Here is a 23,801-nt window from a genome sequence, read left to right as displayed (position 1 = left end):
TGGATTGAGACAATGCAGCAATAGTGGGACACTATCACCAATAAAAACGCAGGCACACAGGCCCTAAACAGAGATGAGCGGTTATGCTCTCACACATGGGACAAACTTCTCCAGAGACCACCAGGCAGGGGGCTTGGCCAGCCTGAAATACCAATAAAGGTGTGACAGGCTGGCCAGCCACGCCCCAGGAACATCAGCTGATGGGCTGATCTTGAGCTATGGCTTCATTTGTGTGGGACCCTGCTAATCGTGAATGTAAAAGATAGGGGAGGATGGACAGTGGGGATAGCCCATTACACTGGGTTACAAAAAATACTAGTGAGTGCTGTCTAAAAAACTGATTTAGAACAGTTTTGAAATGCAGAATCTGAACATTTTCTGCATCTGGTCAGGTTATTGTGTCAAGGGAAAAAAACAAAAACAAAAATTGGATATATGTATTGGGGGTTGTTTTAAGGGATTTGTTTGAAATAAGATTTTTGTGCACCAACGTATATGCACAAATGCAAATGATGTTAAAACCAACCCCAGTCTCCCACAGGCAAGCACAATAACGATGTATTGTCAATTGTAAAGACAATACCATTTGACAAATTTTGGCCGAGGAGTAAGTAAAAAACTGACTGATTGAGCAAAACCAATGTGATTTTTGAATTCAGCATATCAAAATTGTCCTAAACCACCTTACAACTCTTAGACAGCAAAATAGTTGTAAACCAGTGTTAAAGTTAGATAGTGTTACAGAATTATACTATAGTATTAGAATTAGAATATAGAAAAAAATGCATTTTAACTGTGAAAATGCATAACCTGGTTTATGGCTCAAATCTCGATGTATCCACATGAAACACAACCAACATGACGTTAAATATCTTCTTTATCAGCAAAGATGAACAGAAGCAATTGTTTTGTCTAATATAGTATAAAAACTGGGGTCATGATTCAAATGTCGAGAGGACTTAAAGCCACTGAAAAGGTATAATTAGTGGATTTTCCATTTGGACAATAAAAAGAGGCACCTTTAAGATGCAAAATTCTAACAGACGAGTTTCTTAATCTGCATTTTGGGAGATACCAGTCGCTCTCTTGCCCTGCCCAAGAGGCTCCCTAAGTACCACACATTACATTACAGCTTCTACAACATACTTTTCACACACTTTAAGAATATTTTGTATGATTGAGATATGGGTCATGATTAAAATTCTATCCTATCTCCCATCCAAGTGAGTGAAGTGCCTTGCTGCCATAAACACACCAACAGTACGGGAAATAGAACCTCAAACCTACATGCCAGTGGGGAATAGGAGCCGTTATTCTTATTACATAGTAGAAGAAATTGCATTATAATTTGGAGTAGAGAGGAGTCGAAGGATTTTTACTGTGGAAAAATCCATATATAATTAAATTTCAATTAACTGTCAGCTAAAATGTATGTTTCCCTCACTTTGTGGAATCAATACCAATGAATGAATGCAAAGTAGCGGCCATTCCCAGTAAGCCGTAGCCCTGAAACAGTCAGTAAGCTCGCATCCGTCTCCCCCCTGCTCCACACATCATCCCGGTGACTGTGGGGCTCGAGTCGGCGCTGACAGAACGCGTCCCCTCTGGCCGCGAACCGCATGAGCAATAAACACGCTCACATCACATCCATATTTATGCTGTAGATTTAAGACACAGGAGGGGATGGCCACACAGTGCGTCACATGTGAGCGCGCCAGAGAGAACAACGCATCCGAGGCGTGCGGCGAAAATTGGAGCAGCTATTTTTATCCTGGCGGTGGAAGTCGCTCCTCCTGATTACGCCATCTCCGGCACAATCAGACACCGCTGGGCGAGGCTCCAGCCAATCAGGGTAATGAGTTAATGAGAGGTCTCACCCCATGGGCGGGCCGCGGCGAGACGGCCACGGAGCTCAACCGGTGAAATCAAGAAGACGGGGATACTCAACCAGGAAAACTGTGAGCGTGCATGCGTCCTGTCACCTGTCGCTGCCGGCCAATCACAGCTTTCTACCTCTCAGCTCCCTCAGGTGTTTGTGTTTATATTGTGGTAATGTGCGGGAGAAGTCAGGAGTACAATGCAGAACTGGAGGTTAGCTCATCTGCTCTTCTGGTCCAAGCCAGGGTTAGTATCGATATTATCGGCCGATACGGGCCAATACTAATTTGCCAATGACTTTTGTGAATATTTCCCATAGTGAAAGGTGAAAGAGACTTGCATTGGAAAGAGTGGAATGGCGTGAATGGGCCCTTTTTTCCCCTGGTGGATAAAACACTGGATCAAATTATAAACAGTGTTAATTTTGACAACATATTTTAATTTAGTTTTAGTCTTAGTCTTTTGACGAAAATGTAATTCGATTTTAGTTAAAAAAAATATCTTCAATTTTAGTCTAGTTTTAGTCGACTAAAATTGCAAGTAAATTTAGTCGACTAAATTTAAGACGAATTTGGTCGACTTTGCATTGATAGTATTCATTATAATCATATTTAATCTTGTTCCTCTGCTTCATGGAGCTGCTCCACATGAATAAAGCTCAGAGTTGATCCTTTGGCAGAGAATTTACATGATCTGAGTCTCTTTCAGACGGTCAATAGAAGTTTGGATGATTTTAGTCTCTCCTTTTCATTTTTATTTAGTCTTATTTTGGTCGACTAAAATATCTGGACATTTTAGCCATAGTTTTAGTCTCAAGAAAAACTTTTTATGTAGTTTTAGACCAATTTTAGTCGTCAAAAATATCACTTTGAATAAAAATTAAGACTAAATATTTTAGTCGACGAAATTAACACTGATTATAACGGTGTGTTTTCTAGCATTGCTGTGAGAGTGACCCTGAAAAGTGACTCTACGAGTCGTGAAACATGCCCATAAAGTTGTCCCAGTGTGAAGAGGTGGGAAAGTTAGGAAAATTAGGTATTACTTTGAACCACTACCAACACTTTAATTCATTAAAAAAGAAAATCAGGTATAGGGCCTTTAAAGAAACAGGCCACCGAGTTTTACACACTGAGATATGTTCTTACCTGAGCTTAGAAGAGTTGATACGTACCTGTCTGGTCTTTGTGTGTGCGCCCTCTGTCACGCAAAACGACCAAAGATGTTGTTAGCATCTAGCCTCTCCCTGCATATCCCTATAGCTCCAAAGGGGGGTGAAGTTGGAAGCTACCAGACAGGTACATATCAACCCGTCTAAACTCAGGTAAGAACACATCTCAGTATGGAAGAACTGTGTGCCCTCAGTCACGCAAAAAGACCAAAGATGTTGTTAGCATTTGGCCTCTCCCAGTATATTCCTATAGCTCCAAACGGGGTGAAGCTAGAAGCGACCACGCTCTTCCACAGGCACGCACAAAGACCAGACAGGTACGTATCAACTCGTCAGAGTTCAGGTAAGAACATATCCCAGCATGGAAACACGTTGGCCTGTCCCCTTAATACTTATTAATACCTTTTTGAATTCTGCTACTCAGAAAAGAGTGAGTTTGCCCTAAGCTTACAAAGTGACAATGAATAACTTAGTGGTTTTGCAGTAGGACATTTTAAAACAAATGCTGATGGATTGTCAATTTCTTTTTCTCCAGTTTTATTTATATATATATGGGCTATCAGCCAAAAAGTTCCATCTCGGTCGGGCACATCATTTTAAGGATGGCACACTAGCCTGTACAAAGCATTTCAAATCGTAACATCATCAAGAGTTTGGGTGAAAAATATAGCTTGTTTGAAGGCAGAAATCTTAAAGTATTAATAGCTCTCAGTAAAGCATTTTTAGACTCAGTCGCCAGGTCTCTTTATAAGAGTAGGGCAGTGCAGTTACTCGAATTTAATCTGAATTTTGGTCAATCTCTGCTCATCATGGATGCTTTAATGGTCTGGATCTCAGAGGAGTGAAAGGATTATGTTTCTTTTTGTGTTCTGGAGTGAAAAGCATTTAGTTTAAGCGCGGTTCTTCATTATATGTGCTGTTCTTTATACTTAATTATGTTTGTATTTGAATTAACAATATGAAATCTATATTTAATTGTATGAAATCAAATAAAATTGTCAAAAATCATGACAAGTCTGTGATCATCATTATATAATTTCTTGACTTATCGTCCAGCCCTACTGCTACAAATACTACTACTACTACTACTACTACTACTACTACTACTACTACTACTACTACTACTACTACTACAACTATTACCACTACTAATTCTCCTACTAAAGAGCCTAAAGGCGTTTGTAAATGGACCTCATGTCATGCATCTCTAACAGATATTCCTTGTAATTTACACCAAAACAACTGTTTCCAAAGTTCTAATTACAATCTGTGAACCGTAATCATGACTTACATTGTAATTACACCAATCAACCATCATGCAGCTGATCCTTTTCTCTTTTTTACTTCCTTTTACATCTGTACATTCCTCGTCGTAAGGAATGTATAAAGAGCATAAACCTTTTATGCTAACTGCAAGAAAAATGGCCAAAAGAGTTTAATATAATATATGCTTGTATTCATTAATTGGCTTAAAGCTTCGTTTTAAATTACCCTGTCTTTCTCCAACACTTCTGAGGCGATAATGGCACAAAATGTACCGCACCAAGGTCGCATTCTAATGTGCTAAAAACCCCATCTCTCCTCCGCTCAGCCTTGTTCTACAAGGATGATTTAAACAAGTTTTTAAATGCCCTTAGCTTATATGACACTTGCTTTCACTGCCGTTTTAACCACTGTGAGTCGAGTGCAGTTCGTGCCGTTCTTTGTTGAATAATCAAGGCTTCCAACGCGTAATGCATTTAGGACCCTTGACATTGAAAGTCTGTCTGTCAGCATCACCCTGTTATGTTGCGCTGCTGAGGTGAGGCTGAGGCGCTGCTGAAGTGAGGCTGAGGTGCTGCTGAGGTGAGGCTGAGGTGCTGCTGAGGTGAGGCTGAGGTGCTGCTGAGCGGCTGACAGTCTCACCTGAAAGCCTCGATGAGTCTCTCCACCTTCTGCGCCTCCCCCTGGACGCGAACATGGGCCTGGAACTTTCTCAGGGCTTCGTCCAGCTCCATGCCGGAGAAGTCCATCTCATCCACCACGCAGCTGTGAGCAGAGAGAGGAGAGAGGGGAGAGTGAGAGGAGGCATGGGGCGAGAAGTGGGCCCATCACAAACGAACAAAGTTTGACAAGAAAAATGCAAGACTTAGCAGCAGAGGACATGCACATTTTGTATTTGAATAGAAATAGAACCTTTTGAGAGGCAAATCAGTGAATTCCAGACGTCATCATTTCAGACAAATTCTTTTTAACTGCACAGCACAAAGTAATTAACTAGATTAGTTTAAATGTCTCATTTTGAGCATAATCATTTAAATTTGAGTTGTTTTGAAGATGGAGTTGGGCTTTTGACCTAGATTATTTCACTTGTTCTGAGATGTTTCTCACTTATTTCAATACATTTCGTCTTTATTTCAGGTTATTTTCTTTGCCAATGGGGCAAGAAAATTGCTCCTTAAACAAGCAAAGTAATTAGTCAGATCAGGAAAAAAATGTTTTAACACCGTAATGGCTGTTGTTTTCCTTTGTTTTAAGCCGGTGATTTATTATTGTGTATTAGCCAATCAGCAGCAAATGCTCAACTAAAGGCCGTCTTCTTCACAAATTGCATATATTGTCACGGAGTACATGACAAAATGTTACGATACGCAAATGTTTGTCTAACTACACTCTTTATTCAGAACCTATAACAACATTCTCCAATGTAAGACTTAAAGCAGTACTAAGTGACTTGTTTACCCTTTATAAATCCTTTTCGTAGTCCCTCTGGGGGTAATATAAGTGTTAATGGGACGATTGGGGGGTCTTTCATCTCCCCCTGGTGTCTCTGGCCAGAAAACCACACTTGGCGCTTTCCTGCACTGGGTTGGTGGCCCCAATACACACTAATGGAATTGCAAAGAAGAAGCTAGCAGGCTAACGGGCAAAGCTAACTGTGATGTAAACAGTATTTACAGCCAAGTTTGAGTGAAAAAAATGATCTCCATTGTGTAATTGGATGTATAACATCCCTCTCTCCCTTTGTGTTTTCTGTCAGCGTAGTATTTACTCTCACGGACAATTAATGAGTAAAAAAACTTAATATGCTAAGACACCTGCAGTGGCGCTTATGGCCTCTAGGGGCATGAGTTACTAAGTACTGCTTTAATTTACTCGCGGAGCTTATTCAGCAGAATGAAAACCTCCATTTTGTTAAAATTTTGAATATATATTGTTGTATTATGGACATTATATCGCGACACACTTGAATCACGATATGTATCATATTCTAAACTCTGTATCAGGATACATATCGTGTTGTGACGTTGTTGTATACCCAGTCCTTGCGGTGAAAACAATATCATTGGGCATAACTAGTCGCTATATTAGGGGGTACAAGGGCTAAGTACTGGTACTTTAACGATGAACAATACTTTTTCTGATACCTATACTCAATTATTTGACATATAGAACCATAAAACAGATCAATGTCCATCCATCCCTCCATCCATCCATCCATACATCCATCCATACATCCAACTTCTTCCACTTCTCCGTCGCCGGGTCGTGGGGGCAGCTGTTGGAGCTGCCCAAATCACATTGCACCTGCCCCTTGACTCCTCCTGCAGGTGGTGGGTCCACAGAAGGACGGCCTCACGATTAAACGGGCCTGTTGGTCTCTCATAAGGGGCTTCTGAACCGCTCTTTGTCTGACCCGTCACCTAGGACCTGTTTGTCATGGGAGACCCTACCAGGGGCACGAAGCCCCCGACCACAGAGCTCCCAGGATCATTCAGGTGCTCAAACCCCTCCACCACGTTCAGGTGCCGGTTCCAGGAGGGGTTTATTATTATTACTATTATAAAAATCTAGACTTAAATTAATTATGGCAAACAACATTGATGACAACATGATGTAAAAGCATACAGTTAAATACAGCACCAAATAAATTTAAAAAATAAAAGACCATCAAATTGTTGTCTCCTGATGCATTTACCTTACATTATAATTTACGTGACCATAATGTACACTGGTCTCTTGCTATCCAATGATATGGCGAAAATAAAAGAGATCCAAAGACTCCACATTAAATCAAATCAATGTCAAAAAAGCACTGACGTTTAGGCCAGTCATGACAGCTTCCCCATTGTAGTAACGCTGCTGCTAATGTAAAAAGATGACGTCCTCCTCAGCCTCTCGTGCTCCCTCGGCCTCTCGAAACCGCGTCCTTTCTATATTCCCCTTTATGCTAAAGATTAGAGATGCGTCTGTCCATTCTAAAAATAAAGATCACGTGCTTGGGTCGGCTACAACAAACCATGAGTGTCCATCGCTTGTGGCGAATCTCCCTTTCCGCTCATCGTACCTTCATTTTCAAAAGCACTGACCCGAAAGCCACTCATGGAGAGAGGCTCTGTGTTCGCCCAGTGCGTTTGCTCTGACGATTGCCAAAAGATAAGAGGAACGGCAGAAAACAGGATGTGAATGGGCCCAATAATGAAATGCGGCGCGCGAGGTGACGAGAGGCTGGTATGAAAGGTTCAGCCAATTAAAGATGTACATACAAAACAGAGTGCACGAGACGGGAGCGGCGTGCGCGCGTGTGTTCAGAGCAATGACCTACTTCTACATTCTCTGCAACAACCTCAGCGCCAGCCCGAGCGGCGGATTTCTTCATAACACTGGCTGGTTTGAAGTGTGGAAGCGCGGCGTTAATGCGTGTTTTAGAGACGTGTTGCTTTATTTATCCCTCTGCTGCGCTGTGTCAACTGTGGCTGTGGATTATTATGGCCGCAGAACAGAGCGGGGTTTGCGGGAGGGTTCATGCAAGTGGTTGAATCATTTTCCATGTCCTATTTTCATTTTACCAGGTTAATAAAACAAGCTCTTAAATAGTCACCAAACCAGTTCTGATCAGATTTCTGGGCAAAGTATGTTCATTACGATGCCATTATTTTCTGGCATGCTGTTAGCTAAAAAGGAAGTCTTGTGTTTTTGTGTTTTTCTTCTTCTCACTCCCATTGCTGCTTGCAGGGGCGTTCCAGGCCATTTTGGAATCCTCGCTCAAACTGTCTTTTCCAAATACACACATTATAAGTTATAAAACATAAAGGGCCAGATCTTGTGACTGGTGCAGTCCATGCGCAACTCTAAACGCAACATAGTACACGCGCGATCTTGCATGTGGCGCAGGTTTTGCACTAAAGGCTGCGCCACTAGGGAGAGGGCGTTATTTAAGAAAAAGAGGCCGACTGAGGCGTGGTTCATTACAAGCAGCACAATTGAAAACAAAAGCGAAATTGCCTTGAAAAGTATGTTTGAGCGTTGGTTACACACGGGCTTGCACAAGCACACCCCTAACACCAAAACAACAACAGTTTTCCATAAATAAACCACACATGCTTCAAGTGCCACAACATCAGGTCTAATCTGCGTTTTAAGGAGACATCGTCATCCAATGTGTGTCAGTCTTCACCTCCTGATGATGCTCCTTATGTAGCCACAGCTCAGTCCAAAAGAAAGAAGCGCATTTTACAGGGTACATAGCAACTTTTTTTTTTTTTTTTTTCTTTTTTTAAATTCAGCCTCTCCAAGAATCCTGCAGCTGTTGCGCTAATGATTCAATACGCTACAGTTTTCTGCCCGCTCACCTTGGATCTGCAGCAGCGGAGGGACAGTTTTATCTCTTTAATCTTTATTAAACATTGTGCGCTGCATCAGCATGTTACGCGTGTACAGGAGAACCCCCCCTCGCAACCCACCACCTTCCGCAGGTCTGGGGAAAGCATGGGGAGGGGGCGGCACCACAACATCGCAGTGCGAGTCTGTCCCCCCCTCCTGTCCTGCCCACTTTTTGCGCCAGGTATGACACTGAAGATTGCAAGGAGCGCCACCCGTCTGCGTACTCGTCTTCTCTACAGCCTGCGCTATGAACCACAAGATCTGGCCCGAAGTGTCTAAAGGAGTGTTTACAAGCCACAGAAACCAAACTACAAGCTGCAATTAGCTGCTCACAATAAACTTATGACTAAAATCGCACCGCAGAATGAAGCAGTTTTCGAGACAGTCACGTGACCACCAGGTGTTACTGAGAGATTCTCCGACACAGTGTTTCGAAGCAATCTGCTTCAGGAAGAGCGATACAAGCTCCGGAGCGCTCGAGTTTTTTGGCCATCACTACAAAACTCCTTAGAGCCGCCGTAGTCTCTCACACTTTCCTCGTATTTACAGTGTTTGTTGCCTGGCTGGTGCTTGTTTTAAATGAGCTTGGGAGCTCTCTAAGAAGGAGATTGTACGCACTGCTCGTGGACACTTGATGTCAAGTGTTTTGAGTGCTAATGTAAGACAAGCACTGAATATGAATCTGGCTCTTCAGCTCTTCACAGCACTGCCTTTCTGACTCCCTTTTAGAGCTTCTTTGGATGTGAGATTCTTCAATATTTCGGTGACAGCAATTGGACGATATATTGTACAGGCCAACCACATTGCTATGTCATGACGATACCACGGAGAAAGTTAAACAACGGATGCCATAACTTTATACTTCTACCTGAGAAAGTTTGTGTTCCCTGTTTCTTTTTGGGGTCATTGCACCACCTGCCTCCGTCTCACCCCACCATCTGGACCTTCCCACCACAATGTCCTCTTTCACCTCGTCCGAAGAGCTCTAAACTCTGCCTCTCTCTACCAGTTTCTCCTCGGTACACATCCAAACGGCCTCATGTCCAGCTCCGCTAAACTGCAGCTGTCCGGTTTATTTACATGGTTAATCTTACCATGATTGTGTCACATAAAAAAAAGTTCTTTGTAGTTTGGTTCATCGTCTGTCCAGGTCAGAAACAGGAGTCACATCATTTGAAACGTCAACACGAAAGGGAGGTGTGGGAAATGTCCTTCAGCAAAGTCATGTCTAAAACACTCATGTGGAGGTGCATTCAGGGAGCGAGTGGAAATTTTGGAGAGAGAAATACAGCGCACTAGGGTGTAACAATATAACTTATGCAATATAATTATGCAGTTCAATTTTTACAGCATAGGCTCTAGCAAAGGTTTCTTAGTTGCAGCTGTATAATAGTAAAAATTCATCGCTATTTAGTATTCAAAACATTGCTCTTCCATTCTTTTTATGGCCTAAAGCAAAGAAATAAACAGGAGAGGATGATAGCATGCTGGCTACTCCAATTCAATGCATTTTCCTATAGCCGCTAGCATTAGCTGTCAAACATATGATGATATGTTTTGTCGCCCTGTCACAGCTCAATCCTTGCGTTGACCTGATCCGTTCAAAACCAAAGGCAGTGTTGGGAAAACCTGCTGCAAACAGACCATGAATGAGGAACCGAAGATTATGAGGTTTTGATCGTGACTCCTCAAAAGCTAAAGGAAAAAAAACAGGGACAAATACCAACTTCCCCTTTAGTACACACTATTGTGTCGCTCAAATGAAGGCTGCAACCAACAGAGAATGTGTTAAACCGTTTCTACAGTGTAAAATACAGTAATTAAGAATATAGTGAAAGGATTAGCATGACTTGCACAGATCAGGTTTGGGCTGAAACCATTTTGACCATATTTAAGTCATGTTTACAAATCGTGACATTGAACTTTACAGAGGGAATCTGGATAGAGCAATGACAAACATGATGTATAACTCATTTGAAGCAGTAGGCACAGAGAGTCACAACAGGAAACAAGAAAGTCTGAAACCCATAAACAAAACACAGAGCGTCTCAGTTCACCGAGAATCGCTGTCACCAATCTTTTAAATTACGACGCCAACTACACCCCCTACTGTAAACTTCTGAAGAAAAGGATGCTTTCACAAATCACATCCTCAACCTCCGTCGGCACTTACTCGAGTACATCTCGGTTGAACTGCAGCTTGGCGTTTCCCAGGAACTCTCCGATCATCTGTCGGCTCAGGCCCTTCCTCTGCAGCAGGAAGTGGGCCACGCCGATGGCCGTGTCGGGGACGAAGCCCCGCGTGATCAGGAAGTGGATGCCCCTCTCCGGATTCCTGTGCCCAGAGAGACAGGAGATCACATTAAAGCAGATGAAGAATTTTTACATTCTGTTTTGCTACAAAGTCGGTCCTTCATCCAAAAACATACCAGAAGTTGTGTTTTGTTTCATTTTGACATTTTTCATAGCTGCTGTTGTTTTTCTTCCGTTGCCTTGTGACTAATCAGGAAATCCCTCTTTTCCAATCTGTGCTTGTTTACAATATTAAATCCTTTTTATTGGTTCATGCTTTTAGCCAAAATAGTCCCACTAGGTTCAGAAGAGGGAAACCTCAGGCACAGGTCACTTGAAAGCGGCTGATAAGCTAGCTTTGTTTGGATAAATATTCTAGCTGTTGCTAATAAGCTAGCTTTGTTTGGTAAATAGAGAATCAGAGCTTATTTTACTAAGCCTTATGTATTCTCACGGAATGAATAAGCAGTTAGTTAAATATGACAAATTCATGTTTTTGTTGTATTTGCTCAAGCCTGCATTCTCCCTCATTCAATCAATGCATAGCCACTAGGGATGGGCGATACCACATTTTTTGGAATCGATACGATACCGATACTTTTGGGGTCGTTTTTCTCGATACCGATACCAATACCAATACTGGTCATTTTATATGGGTGAATGTATTTATTTATTTTTTATATAATTAATAGGCAAATTAAAATTACATTACTTTAACTGGTTAATTAAACAATGTTAATGTGAAATTAAATACATAAACAAAGTTTAAAATTAATACTTTAATGACAAACAGAATCTAAACCAGAATGATATGGCTGGCTCAGTTCAATCCTCTGCTGCTGTGGATTGTTTTGGCTCAGAACAAAGATGTAAATCGTCCTTTTATGTTTAAAATAGCCGCCATGCCTTCTTTTTACATACGCAAATTAGAATCAATACTTTATGCCCAATATCGATACTTAAAAAGTATAGTAGCCACACGTAACTCCTCCTTTTATCAAACTAGTCCCATGGCGAACTGGTTTTCTAAATATAACTAACATTGATTTAGAGAAGCAAAGATACCATAAACCCCCTTTTAAGCACGAACAAGCGTACACATTTGTTTCATAATGAGGCCCAGTGCAGCGGAGAGGCGTGTGGGCCGTGATGACACCTCCGTACTTAAGCGCTCATGTGTGAAGTGCGCATGTTGGACCGTCGGATCATGTGCCAATGATGCATTCAGCTTGATTTGCCCTCACTGTATTAACTGATGAGAGGTGCCGGCCGAGCGTGAAGCTGCATTTATACATCAGAGAGGCCCTCAGACTGTTTATGACCTTTATGACCGCCTCGTTAGCTCCACGCAGCCGTCCGCACAGTCGCGCTTTCACACCATACAGGCCAAATGATCAATACATGACTTAAAAAATGCTGTTAAAATATTATTATGTGAAAATGGCAAACCACAACAGTTAAGTGCAGTTCATACCGACTGTAAACCTCTTCTACACTATGATGGAAAGCTCTTGGACTGCTGAGAGCCGACACAAACGATACCTGCTTTAGGTATCTTGAAAGGTGAAAGAAAAGGTATAGAATGTGTTTCGTGTCAGGAGAGAAAAGGCTGCATGTAAAGAACTGGATGGTGGTTTTGTTTCTCTTTGTACATTGTGCCGGGTCTGAGCAGCTCATGCAGAGCCGCTGCTGCAGTGCTGCAGTGGAAGAGAGAGCAGGATCCTCTGTTGACAGCAACATAGCGATGTTTAAGCTTTTTGTGCAGAATTTGCACTCTTGGGTTTTGTGGCTGTAAGCTGGGAGTTTTACCTGGTGACAAGGACACAGCCCGCTTAGCTTAAGATCTGGGTATTTGCCAACGTCTTGCTTTCATAAATACTGGGCACAGGTGCAGATGTTATACTCACACGTTGAAGAGGTTCAGTCCGATGCGGTAGAGGCGTTTGCGGTGCGTGTCTGTGGAGAGTGTGGGAGAGCGACACAGGGCCGGGTCCTGACAGCGGTCCCTGGGAACAGACACCACCAGGGCCTGGAGGTTATCCGGAGTGGGGCCCCCGGGGGTCTGTGGGGGGTGGGTGTAGTGGTACTGCTGGTACTGAGTGTAGATCTGAGCGGGCTGCTGGGTGGACTGGGTCCCCGTGGACACAGCTGTGGAGGTAGAGGTACTAATGGAGCCGGGACCCATGTCTCCTTCCAAACCCATCCCTGCTCCTGGTAATGGCACTGCGGACCCCCTCCTGGAGCCAGGGTCGGCCATCTCTAACTCCTCGCTGGGTGGAGGCGCCGGGAACTCCAGCTCCTCCTCCCCCAGACCACTGACAGAGGTCTTCCTGCTGCCCGGGCCCCCTCCCCCTGCCGTGCCCAGGGAGGTGGTGGTAGTGGTGGTGGCGGAGGAGATGGTGTAGGAGCTGTTGGTGTCTATGTGAACAGTGACGTCCCTGAACGCCATGAGCAGAGAGCTGGCACTACGGGGCATGGCCGCACTCTCTGCTGCCACCCGCAGGGCCCCGGCGTCCATCAGCAGGCCCTTCCCCTCTCCCCCCTCCCCAGACAAGCTCCAACCACGGAGGGCGTCATCGATCGACTGGGCCAGAGAGTGGAGCTGCAACAGATCAACAATCAATACGAGAAGTTTCAAAAGTTTCTAAGACCTCCTTGGTCACTTTCACTGCTAATCACCTGTCTATTTTAACATCTAATGTGCCGCAAACAGAGACAACTGTTCAATAACATCTGTGAAATCCTAACACACCTGTGTGTCAGCACCAACCGTGTAATCCCACAATGTTTCTTCAACGCTACACTGACCACCTGCTTGTAAATCTTTGTAACTTGTCTTCTGATGCTTTAGGAAATTGAACTGAAAGTTATGACAAATGTAATACTGCATTGCCAAGCAGAAGTGCAGCAGTTTTAACCCCAATGTTATCTGCACAGACAGTAAGTGTTTTAATTATATTCTGTGTATTCTTGAACTTGTGTGTGACCAGTGGATATTTAAACTAAATAAGAAACAGCTGGTTCATATTTCGTGCTTCAAATGATTGTATTCTGAAAAACATTATTATACCGATGACACCTCTACACATGAGAGGGCTTTTTTTTAGAGTTTTCTTTCTGGGCAAATGAACCTGTGGAGCTGAAAGGGTGTTGCATGCGCATGTGTGAATGGCACAATCACCCATTTCACAGAACAACTTCCACAGTTCTGTTCTTGACAAGAGCTGACGAGACAGGGCCAGGAATGACTCATTTACAACTGCTTTCACATTCATGGCATACGCCTGAGTAGGACTATCCAGATGGTGCCTGTGTATACTCAACACAACAAGAGCGAGGAGATCCAGATTTTTCATTTCAAACGTCACAGTCACGTCGGCCCGACCACATCAACTGCTCAGATATTATTACAGACCAGGGTGGGACGCACTGGAAGTGTGAGCTCAAAACTGTACCTGACCTCCTGAACATGTTTGAAAAGTGACACCATGTTTATACCTTAAGAACAATTCGGATCAGATCGCCAGCATATGAAGAACAATATTATAACATTTATTAGAAAAATATATAGATATTTTTTTATTTACGTAAAGAGGGGGTATTGTGCAAAATCAACTATATTATTTTAGAGCTTTCTTTTTACCATGTTCTGGAGCTGTATTTCGACCAACTTGCACAGCTTTGATCAATCTTTGAATATTCCCCAGTCACTATTCTTAGCATCGCGACAAACAGCCCCTCCTGAGGTCCTATGTACCTCTCAACTTCTTGCTAGGCTTAATCCTTTTATCGGGGTAAAAATCATCACCATAGCTTCACAACAGCCTAATGAAACAGTGAGGCTTATAAGATAGTTATAAAGATGTGTGTTAAGAATATAAATTATAAACATAATACTCCTCTTTAGAAGGGTTAGCACATGCCCAGTGTCCTTGTCTCACCTGTTCAGAGAAGCAGTCCTCCAGCTGGGTGAGAGAAGGTCCCGGGGTGGGTGTCAGCGGAGGGGCCTGTGGGCCGGCAGAGGAGGAGGCGGCGGTGGGTGCCGATGCCGGGGAGGGGGGCAGAGACGTGGAGCGGCAGGGCGGAGGTGGGGGGGTCTTGGAGCGCAGTGGGACCTGCGCCCCCCCGGGGTGCAGGGAGTAGCTGTGCCTCTGGGTGGAGTTTCGGCTGTGGCCCGACGGACTGGGCTGGCGCAGGGAGATCCGACGGGGCAGTTTACTCTCTGACAGGGAGTTGCGGATTTTCTGGAAGTTCTTGCTGAGCTGATACTGTCGGAACGCCATCTGGATGCGGCAGGCGGCGCGTCTCGCTATAAGGTGGCCGCCATACTTTAGCTCCAGCTCTTCTATCTGTGGAGGAGCAGGAGAGGACATTTTACATGTGTTGAATTTATTTAAAAGAGAGCAGTGTTTCTCACACTGTTGTGCAGTCACCACCACCACAGGTTGTACAAAGGCTACACTTAGTTTTCATTTTTTCCCCAACAACTTTAGTCATGGTTCTTATCTTATATTAGACCTGAGTTTGTCCTAGTTTTGTTTTGTTGGTGTTCAGAGAACCTTTTCATTTCTTAAAGGAATAGGCCACCGTTTTTACATACTGAGATATGTTCTTACCTTAGCTTTGACGAGTTCTTTAGGACCTGTCTGATCTCCCCCCGTGCCTTCAATCACGTAAACACAGCGCAGACGGCGTTAGCATTTAGCCTCTCCCTCTCTCTTCTATAGCTCCAAAACAGGTCAAGATAGAAGCTACCAAGCTCTTCCACGTTTTCCCTATTTAAATATGGTTACGTGAAGTGTTACACTACAAAGTATAATTACACAAAATTCAACAATGTGGATTTTCTAAGTGGATAAAAGGGGGAACTATATTGTAAGGCGTAATAATACCAGGAGTAGTTCGAAATCCGCGCAGTAATCTTCACTTTACTGTGCGGATGCCAAAGCTAAGGTAAGAACATATCTATCTCAGTATGTAAAAACGGTGGCCTATTCCTTTAAGCAGTACTTGGTCTGAAATATTTCAGATCCTGAACGATGTTTATGAAAGGTTTTTATTAGTGACAAAATTATTGTTTTGATTGTGTAGTAGTCAGCCTGTAATTAGGGTGTAATGCATCTAAGTAATACCTGTGCCGTGTGTGTTGTGATGTTTTGAAGCAAGGCCACTGTCAAACATGCACTAAATGAAAGTTTAGCCGTCGTCTTGATTGCTCAAGCAGCTGCATGTAGCAAATTGCAAAAATTCCATTCTGTAATGTGACTGATTCAGTGAGAATCTAGAGAATCTCTATCTAAACCTCTACAAAGACAGACTTAGGGCTATAACTTAGAAGTTCAGAGCAGTGGTTCCACACCTGAGGGGCACCAAAGAGTCATCTAAATGTCTTTCCCTGCTCTTCATCCCCTTTCGCCCTGTCCTATTCATACCAAGATAGTCTCTGGGCCAAAAACCCTTTCAAAATGGGCAGAGAATGTGTTCCCTTGGACTGAATGCAACAAGTGCTCAAAGGCAACATACAGAAGCTGAACACCACAACACAAAAGCATAAAAAAGCAGAGTCAATATTTACCGAGTCACCTCCAGACATGCATTGTAATTTGCCTCCTCAGGAAAAGAACGATGCATTCAGCATGAATTGACCCTTCTTTCTGCTCCAGTCAGACTGCACGGGTCAGTGTTTTTAAAGCCAGAGGAATCCGAGTGTTAGATCTAAAGTAGGGATCATCGATCATCATTTAGCGGCTAATACGGTGTGATGGGGCCGTGGAAGGAGGATGGATGGCTTGTGACACGCGCTCCCTTTTTGGTCGGCTGGCAGAGCGGCGCGGCCCGAAATATCAGCAGCATCCTTCAGAGCTTCTTCTTATATGGAGCCTTTTACAAATAGCATTAGCACTTCCCACAGTGGAAATCAGAGGAGACAAACCCGGGCCCCCTTCTCACCCTCTCTGTGAAAGCTCAAATCAAAGATGACTCCAGGTTTGTAGAAAAAGGAAAATCAAGAACAATTGTATTTTTTGCAATATGTGTTATGAGTGCTACAACATACGGCATTTTAGCAGCTAATAATGCCAGCCAATAATGATGACGTTCATAATAAATCTGGGGCTTTAAAGTGCTACTATAACTTAACAGAGCATAACAGAGCAGCCTTTATTATAAGGGATCACATCACAAATGGACATCATCCATCCCACCCAGCACATGAACCATTAGCCGCCACCTTCAGGGACGGAAGGACCCATCTGCACATACATCTAAAGTACGCTAACGTTTTGTCTCCTCAGAGTCGATTTAGCCATAGTAATCTATTCAAACGTTCTCCAAGTTGTGTCCCCATGCAATGCAGGAGCTTGGGGGGCTATGCTTTTTCAACATTGTTAGCGGGGGCTTTTGTTACCTCCGAGGTGAGATGTGCAAAGATTACCCCCGTCACTTAAAAGTAAAGTGCCAGAACATAACTTGGTCAAAGTGTAGTTGAAAAATGAAGCTTCATGCAACTTAATAAGAAATTAGAGAGAAAAGTATAACAGTCCGTAATGTTAATTCTATAAGCTTACTCCTATCATGTTCATCATAGGTCTAAACTTTATTGACTAAGCTCAAGCCAGAATGTGTTATGGCGATGACTAGTTAGTTACATGAGGGGAATTATAACCCACATTTGTCTTAAATTACATATACTGTAGTTAAAAAGCTTATTATAGATGATTTAGTATCATTAACGGACATATTATTATTTTGATCTGAATGTGAAAATCATTTTCCTGGGTACTTCCGGATAGGGCCCGAATGATACATGGGCCGGCCCATATATCGGGCCGATACATGGCCATACAATATCAGCAGCGCATGCTGGAAAAAAATCCCAAATAATCGGCATCAGCCTTAGAAAAAAACCCATATCGGTCGACCTCTATTAGATATTTCTATATATTTCTATCAATCAATCAAGTTTTATTTCAAAAGCGCTTTGCAACAACCAAAGTTGACCAAAGTATGATTGGAACATTTACTATAATAATACATGTTTAACTGTAGGCTATTGAAAATACATTACATCCAATTAAATGACTTATAAATTCAAATATTGGCCATGCTAACCCCCTTCATATCGGACCCCAAAACTCCACATCGGAGGGGCCGACAGGGCTAAACCAGGCCTATAAGAGACCCAAACCCTAACTGAAGTAGCCCAAAACAAGGACTAAGCCAAATGAGAGCAAAAGCATGAATACTGTTGACAACAAACTTAAGCTGAGTGTGGACCTGCAGCAGAAGCTTTGTCTATAGCTTGAGCAGTCCCCGACCCCATACCGACAGCCTAATAACTGTTTTGTAGCTTGTTTGTTTTGAGTGGGAGTTGACGGGAGTGGGTGTGAGAACGAGGACATCCAGGCTCTGCCCACACACAGCCAGCCCAGTGCAGCGGCGGGCCGTCCAGCCCCACGCTCGCTCTCGCCAATAAAGACATCTCCCGCCGTCAGCCGCGGTTAGGAGCTGTTACCATGACTACCCCTTATCTCCGGCGTTCCTGTTGCCGTGGAATCACTGGGGCTCTTTTTGCCGTCAACACGGACAAGAATAGATCTGAACGGGATTTATTTTCTCTTCTTCTAACTGTATAAAATGTCAAATGGTCATGGCTCTCCTCCTTTGCCCAATGTCTAACTTTAGCTCTGGTTAGGCTCCGCCTCCCCTTGCACATATGCCTACCTGTTTGTTCTTGTTTTCGTACTCGCTGGGGCCCTCTCTCTTGGTCCCCTCCACGGGCTGTGCACAAGATGACGTCCCATCTTCCAGACTCAGTAGGGGAGCACTGTTAGAAACAAGAGAGAAAAGGAGTAGGTTTGCTGCATTCTGACCAAGTTGGTGAATTTGGCAAATCTTGTGCACTTTGCAAAGAGTTTGGTCTGTTTTATACCCACTGTCCAGTAATGGTGAGATGATGTGGTGATGACTGTAGCCCAAAGGAAAGATTGAAAGATTTGTTTAAGTGGCTTACCTGCTTTTATCATTGTCCTGAGTTAACCCTACCTGCCTGAAGCGCACAGTCTCCAAAATGTGCTTATGAAAGCTTTTGATGTTTTTCTTATTAATTTGAGGGGCTAATGCCGGTGCTTAGTACACTGCGTTCCAAATCATTATTATTAAATTGGATTTTTGTGTCAAAAAGGTAAAAACACATTTTTTTTAAAATGAAACTCATGGATGGTATTGTGTCTCGAGGCTCTTTGAATCACTGACATTAATCTCAGAGACCTGGGATGATTAGTTTTCAGGTTAAGCCCAGTTAAGGGAAAAACTACTGAAAAAGGGTGTTTCACTTTATTAAGCAGATCATCATTTTCAAGCAGTATGGGAAAGAAAAAGGATCTCTCTGCTGATGAAAAGCGTGAAATAGTTGAATGCCTTGGACTAGGTTTGAAAACCTTCGATATTTCATGAAAGATTAAGTGTAATCATCGTACTGATAAGAGATTTGTGGATGATTCAGAGCACACTCGGGTTTGTGCAGATAAAGGCACAATATGGACGGTTTCTGCCAGACAAACACATCAGACTAAGAGAACAGCTGCTACAAGAGAGTCTCCAGAACATCAAGGTGTAGGACCCTCCAGAGGCTGCAGTTGTGCATAAACCTTCTATCCGGCCTCCCCTAAACTGTTCATTGAAGCTGATGAACAGAAACGGCTGCAGTGGCTCAGAAATACATGAAGACTCATTTTCAACAGTCTTGTTCACTGATGAGGCCGTGTAACCCTGGATGGTCAGATCAATGGAGTAGTGGATAGTTGGTGAATGGCCACAATGACCCAACAAGGCTGTGTCGTCAGTAAGGAGGGGGCGGAGTCATGTTTTGGGGCAGAATCATGGTGAGAGACCTGGTCGGCCCCTTTATGATCCCTGAAGGTGTGAAAATGACCAATGAAAAAAAAGTGGAGTTTCTGACTGACCACTGTCTTCTATGCTACAAAAAGAAGAGCCATGTTTTCCCTAACGAAATCCTCTTCATACATGACAACGCACCATGTCCTGCTGTAAAGCATACCTCTGCATCACTGGCTGCTATGGGCATAAAAGGAGAGAAACTCATGATGTGGACCCCCTCCTCCCCTGACTTCAACCCTATTGAGAACCTTTGGAGCCTCAACAAAAACACTTCTATGAGGGTGGGAGGCAGTTTTCATCCAAACAGCAGCTCTGGGAGGCTATTCTAACATCCTGCAAAGAAATCCAAGCAGAAACTGTCCAAAAACTCACAAGTTTAATGGATTATGGTAAACTATAACTCGACCTGTTAATATTTTTTTGATTGAAATAGCTTTTGATTTCAGTAAACATGACCTCCTAATGCTACAAATTCAACAAATGACAATTTTCAGTTAATTACAAGCTTTAAAATGTATTGATGAGTTGTATAATAATTTGGAACAGTAGATTTTGAGGTTTTCACTATATTTATTTTTGGAAAAAAATACTGTTATCACTGGGAGATTTTTTCAACCACATTTAAATGATCCTCGACCAGTTAAAGACTTGAAAATTATGCCGACTCTCATTTGAGTTGACAATTTAGAAAATCTTAGAAAAATGTCATTTGCATAATAATTTGGAACGCAGTGTATTAGTCACTAGTTTAACATTTCGCAAAGCTATGAAAAAAAGCTGTGAAAAGATAGAAAATAGAAAATTCCATCCAAACGGACAGTAAAGTGCAGCATGATTGCATGGCGAAAGTTATGGAATTGTTTTCCCTTCCCATGTGAATAATTAACAATACATAGCCACCCAGTTGATCTTTTGCCCCTCCTTTGGCCCAATATAGCCAGGAAGTGCTCTCCTGTCCAGACTTCCAATCCTCGTCTCCTTTGTAGAGCAGTAAAAGATATAAATATCCACCGGGGATCTGCTAATATAAAGCAACACGCTGTAGCCAGTTCTGATGCTAGCGCCACATGCTACATCCACAGACCCGCTCAGGCTACTGGTGTTTCCACTGGAGGGAAACAAGTATGTGCTATCTTTGTTAAATATAATTCTGTCAACTATGTTCAGGTGAAGTGACCCATCTAATATGCACTTTGTTCAAAATAAAAGTCCTGGCTAACGTTCATGCCACGAGCTGAGCTGATGCTAATGATGTCCAGGATGCAACTTTAGCCATGTTCTTAAAGCTGTAAATGAGTTTGAGCTTTGATTGAATCATGGCTCATAGCCGTAACAGGCAGCTAATACACCGCATATAACTGTAGCATTCGTTTTTAAGAACATCATGTCATTATAATTACGATAGCTCTAAAGTATCAGATCATATGTTGCCTTTTTCTCTATGACATGCTTCTCTCTGCGAAAATGTCAATAATTCCTCTGAAAGCGAGAGCAAGACAACCTCTAACTCAACGTTAAAATTCTTTAAAAGTTGTGTAACGTTCAAACAACAATCGCTGCAACTTGTCAAACAGTCAGAGGCAATGAAAAAAAAACAACATCTCAATCTCATCCAAAAGAGCGGTCTTGTGAGACAATCCCAGCCATGTCTGCAGATGGCGGGCTCACAAGCTACGCAACCCACGTACCAATGTCTTATTGGAGACATATATCTTCTGTGCATTATTCATGACAAGCAAAATGGCCATATTCAGCACATTTTGCGTGGCTAGACTGATGTCAGCAGAGTCGTGTAATCAAACCCATAAGAGCTAACATAATGATGTGCAATTATGGCCGGGCTGGAGATAATGTTGCATGCTTTTGCTATCTGTCTTTCCACTGAGATAATGCTTACTCCAATCATTTGAATACAAGGGGGACCGGGGCTAAACGAGGCTAGGAGACTGCAGGAGGGAGCAGGGGGCATATTAAAAAATGTATATACACTCAGGCTTATATAAAGGCTGGATGGAAAATTAATGGGATTTACACTGACCTTAACTTTGGCAAGAGGGCTGTTTTCCCATTATACTCATCAAACCATGACTCAGCTGGTTTAGAAAAGACAATCGTAACTCAGGAACATAAAACACACCATTCTGATTTCATTCAACTCTTAAAAGTATTACACATGTGTTTTCAAGTGGTACTTTCATTCAACATGAACCTGCTATCGTTGACACACTTTTTTCACAACATTTATCTCGACATTTCACTCAGTTGTCAGATTATTTAACACAATTTTCATTCCTTCACATTCAGTCTCTTACTCTCACGCTCACACAAACACATGCACTTTACTGAATTCACCGTGTTTGGTCAATTTGACTAGACCTGCAAACATACTTTACCCAATACTTTGTCACATCCAATGTTGTAACTCCAAAACTCTAAAGTCTGAGAGCTCTCAGTAGATAATGATAATGAATAGATTCTTGTTTTGCTTCCCACATGAATCAAAAGGAGGAATAAGCAGCAAGAGACAATAATTAATGTAAAAATGCATGTGTGTGTACAGGATGTTTTTTACTCCTGAAAAGGTTGAAGACAGCACACAGTAATGGTAATAAATAATAATGCATTAGTCTTATATCGCGCTGTTCCAGATGTCGCTTTACAATTTTGTACATTGTTCATTTATTCCATACTTGATGATGGTAAGCTACTAAGCCACAGCAGCCCAGGGGTAGACTGACAGAAGTGAGGCTGCCAATTTGCGCCATCGGCCCCTCCGAACACCGCCAAACACTCACTCACATACTACATCCACCCAGGCCCTCCCCTGCTTAGCTTTCCGGGATCTGATGGGAACGGGCAGAGCAATGGTGGGGGTGTGGCCACAACACATGATCAATGCATCACATGGCGAGTACATAATTTAAGCAAGAACCCTTAGTTACTGAACAACTACTTTTTTCAGTACCTCCAGTGTTGCTCAGATTGATTCATGTATTTTTTAGTAGTCTTTGAATCTCCTGCCAGCAGCAAATTTTCCTGCTGTTTTGCTGGAGGGGATGAGTCTCCGCCTGGGGACGAGGACCCTCCCATGCTCTCTTCCTCAGTTCAGCCCACAGCACCCGGCCCTGCAGAGTTAGCTTTTCATGTATCTTTTTTAAATACTTATGTAAGATAAGACTAATGTTGTCTGTGCTCATTTATATACACATGAAAAAAAAAAGGAATTTAAAAAACAACAACAACGTACTGATGGGGGAGTGGTGCCAGACGACTCATTCCGATTTCCAACCGAGTTAAGCCATAAGACACGCCCCCGCGATTTCTCATTGGATGTCATTCCAAATGCAGCTTTTTCAGTTGGCTTAAGTTAATATTGTCGTTTTACAAATGTCTAAGGCTAGGAAATAAGGTTAGGGCTAGGATTAAGTGCAGGGTTAGGATTAAGGGTAGGGTTAGGATTAAGCGTAGGGTTAGGATTAAGTGCAGGGTTAGGATTAAGGTTAGGGTTAGGATTAATATTAGGATTAAGCGTAGGGTTAGGATTAAGTGTAGGGTTAGGATTAATATTAGGATTAAGCGTAGGGTTAGGATTAAGGTTAGGGTTAGGATTAAGGTTAGGGTTAGGATTAAGGTTAGGGTTAAAGTGGGTTAGGGTTAAGGTTAGGGTTAGGGTTAGGGTTAAGGTTAGGATTAAGGTTAGGGTTAGGATTAGGGTTAGGGTTAAAGTGGGTTAGGGTTAAGGTTAGTGTTAGAACAACAATGTGGGGGCGGGATCATGGCGTAACTGGGTTGGAAAGCGGAAAGACGCGTGCCAGACAGGCACAGGGTTTCTCAAAGAGACAGAGGCGAAATCGCAGCATCAGGAACAGGGAAAATTCTTTTAAATTGTTTTCGACATTCGCAGAATTTTCCAAACATA

The 23,801-nt window shown here is 42.8% G+C and overlaps 1 protein-coding gene across 2 annotated transcripts in view; it reads right to left on the bottom strand.

Annotated features, from left to right (window-relative positions):
- iqsec3b (IQ motif and Sec7 domain ArfGEF 3b) overlaps window positions 1–23,801 on the bottom strand; it is an 80,866-nt gene that overhangs the window by 27,373 nt on the left and 29,692 nt on the right. For both annotated transcript variants that reach the window (XM_079567523.1, XM_079567524.1), the window contains exons 3-7: window positions 18,707–18,809; window positions 14,926–15,333; window positions 12,892–13,586; window positions 10,866–11,027; window positions 4,955–5,077 (exon numbers count right to left, since the gene is read on the bottom strand). In XM_079567523.1, coding sequence (XP_079423649.1) covers window positions 4,955–5,077; window positions 10,866–11,027; window positions 12,892–13,586; window positions 14,926–15,333; window positions 18,707–18,809 — 1,491 coding nt within the window. The remainder of the gene's footprint in view (window positions 1–4,954; window positions 5,078–10,865; window positions 11,028–12,891; window positions 13,587–14,925; window positions 15,334–18,706; window positions 18,810–23,801) is intronic.

Source organism: Gobius niger (genome assembly GCF_951799975.1).
Source record: "Gobius niger genome assembly, chromosome: 12".
Taxonomy (NCBI): domain Eukaryota; kingdom Metazoa; phylum Chordata; class Actinopteri; order Gobiiformes; family Gobiidae; genus Gobius; species Gobius niger.
The sequence above is the reverse complement of the archived record's forward strand: the minus strand, read 5'-3'. Positions and strand labels throughout refer to the sequence as shown.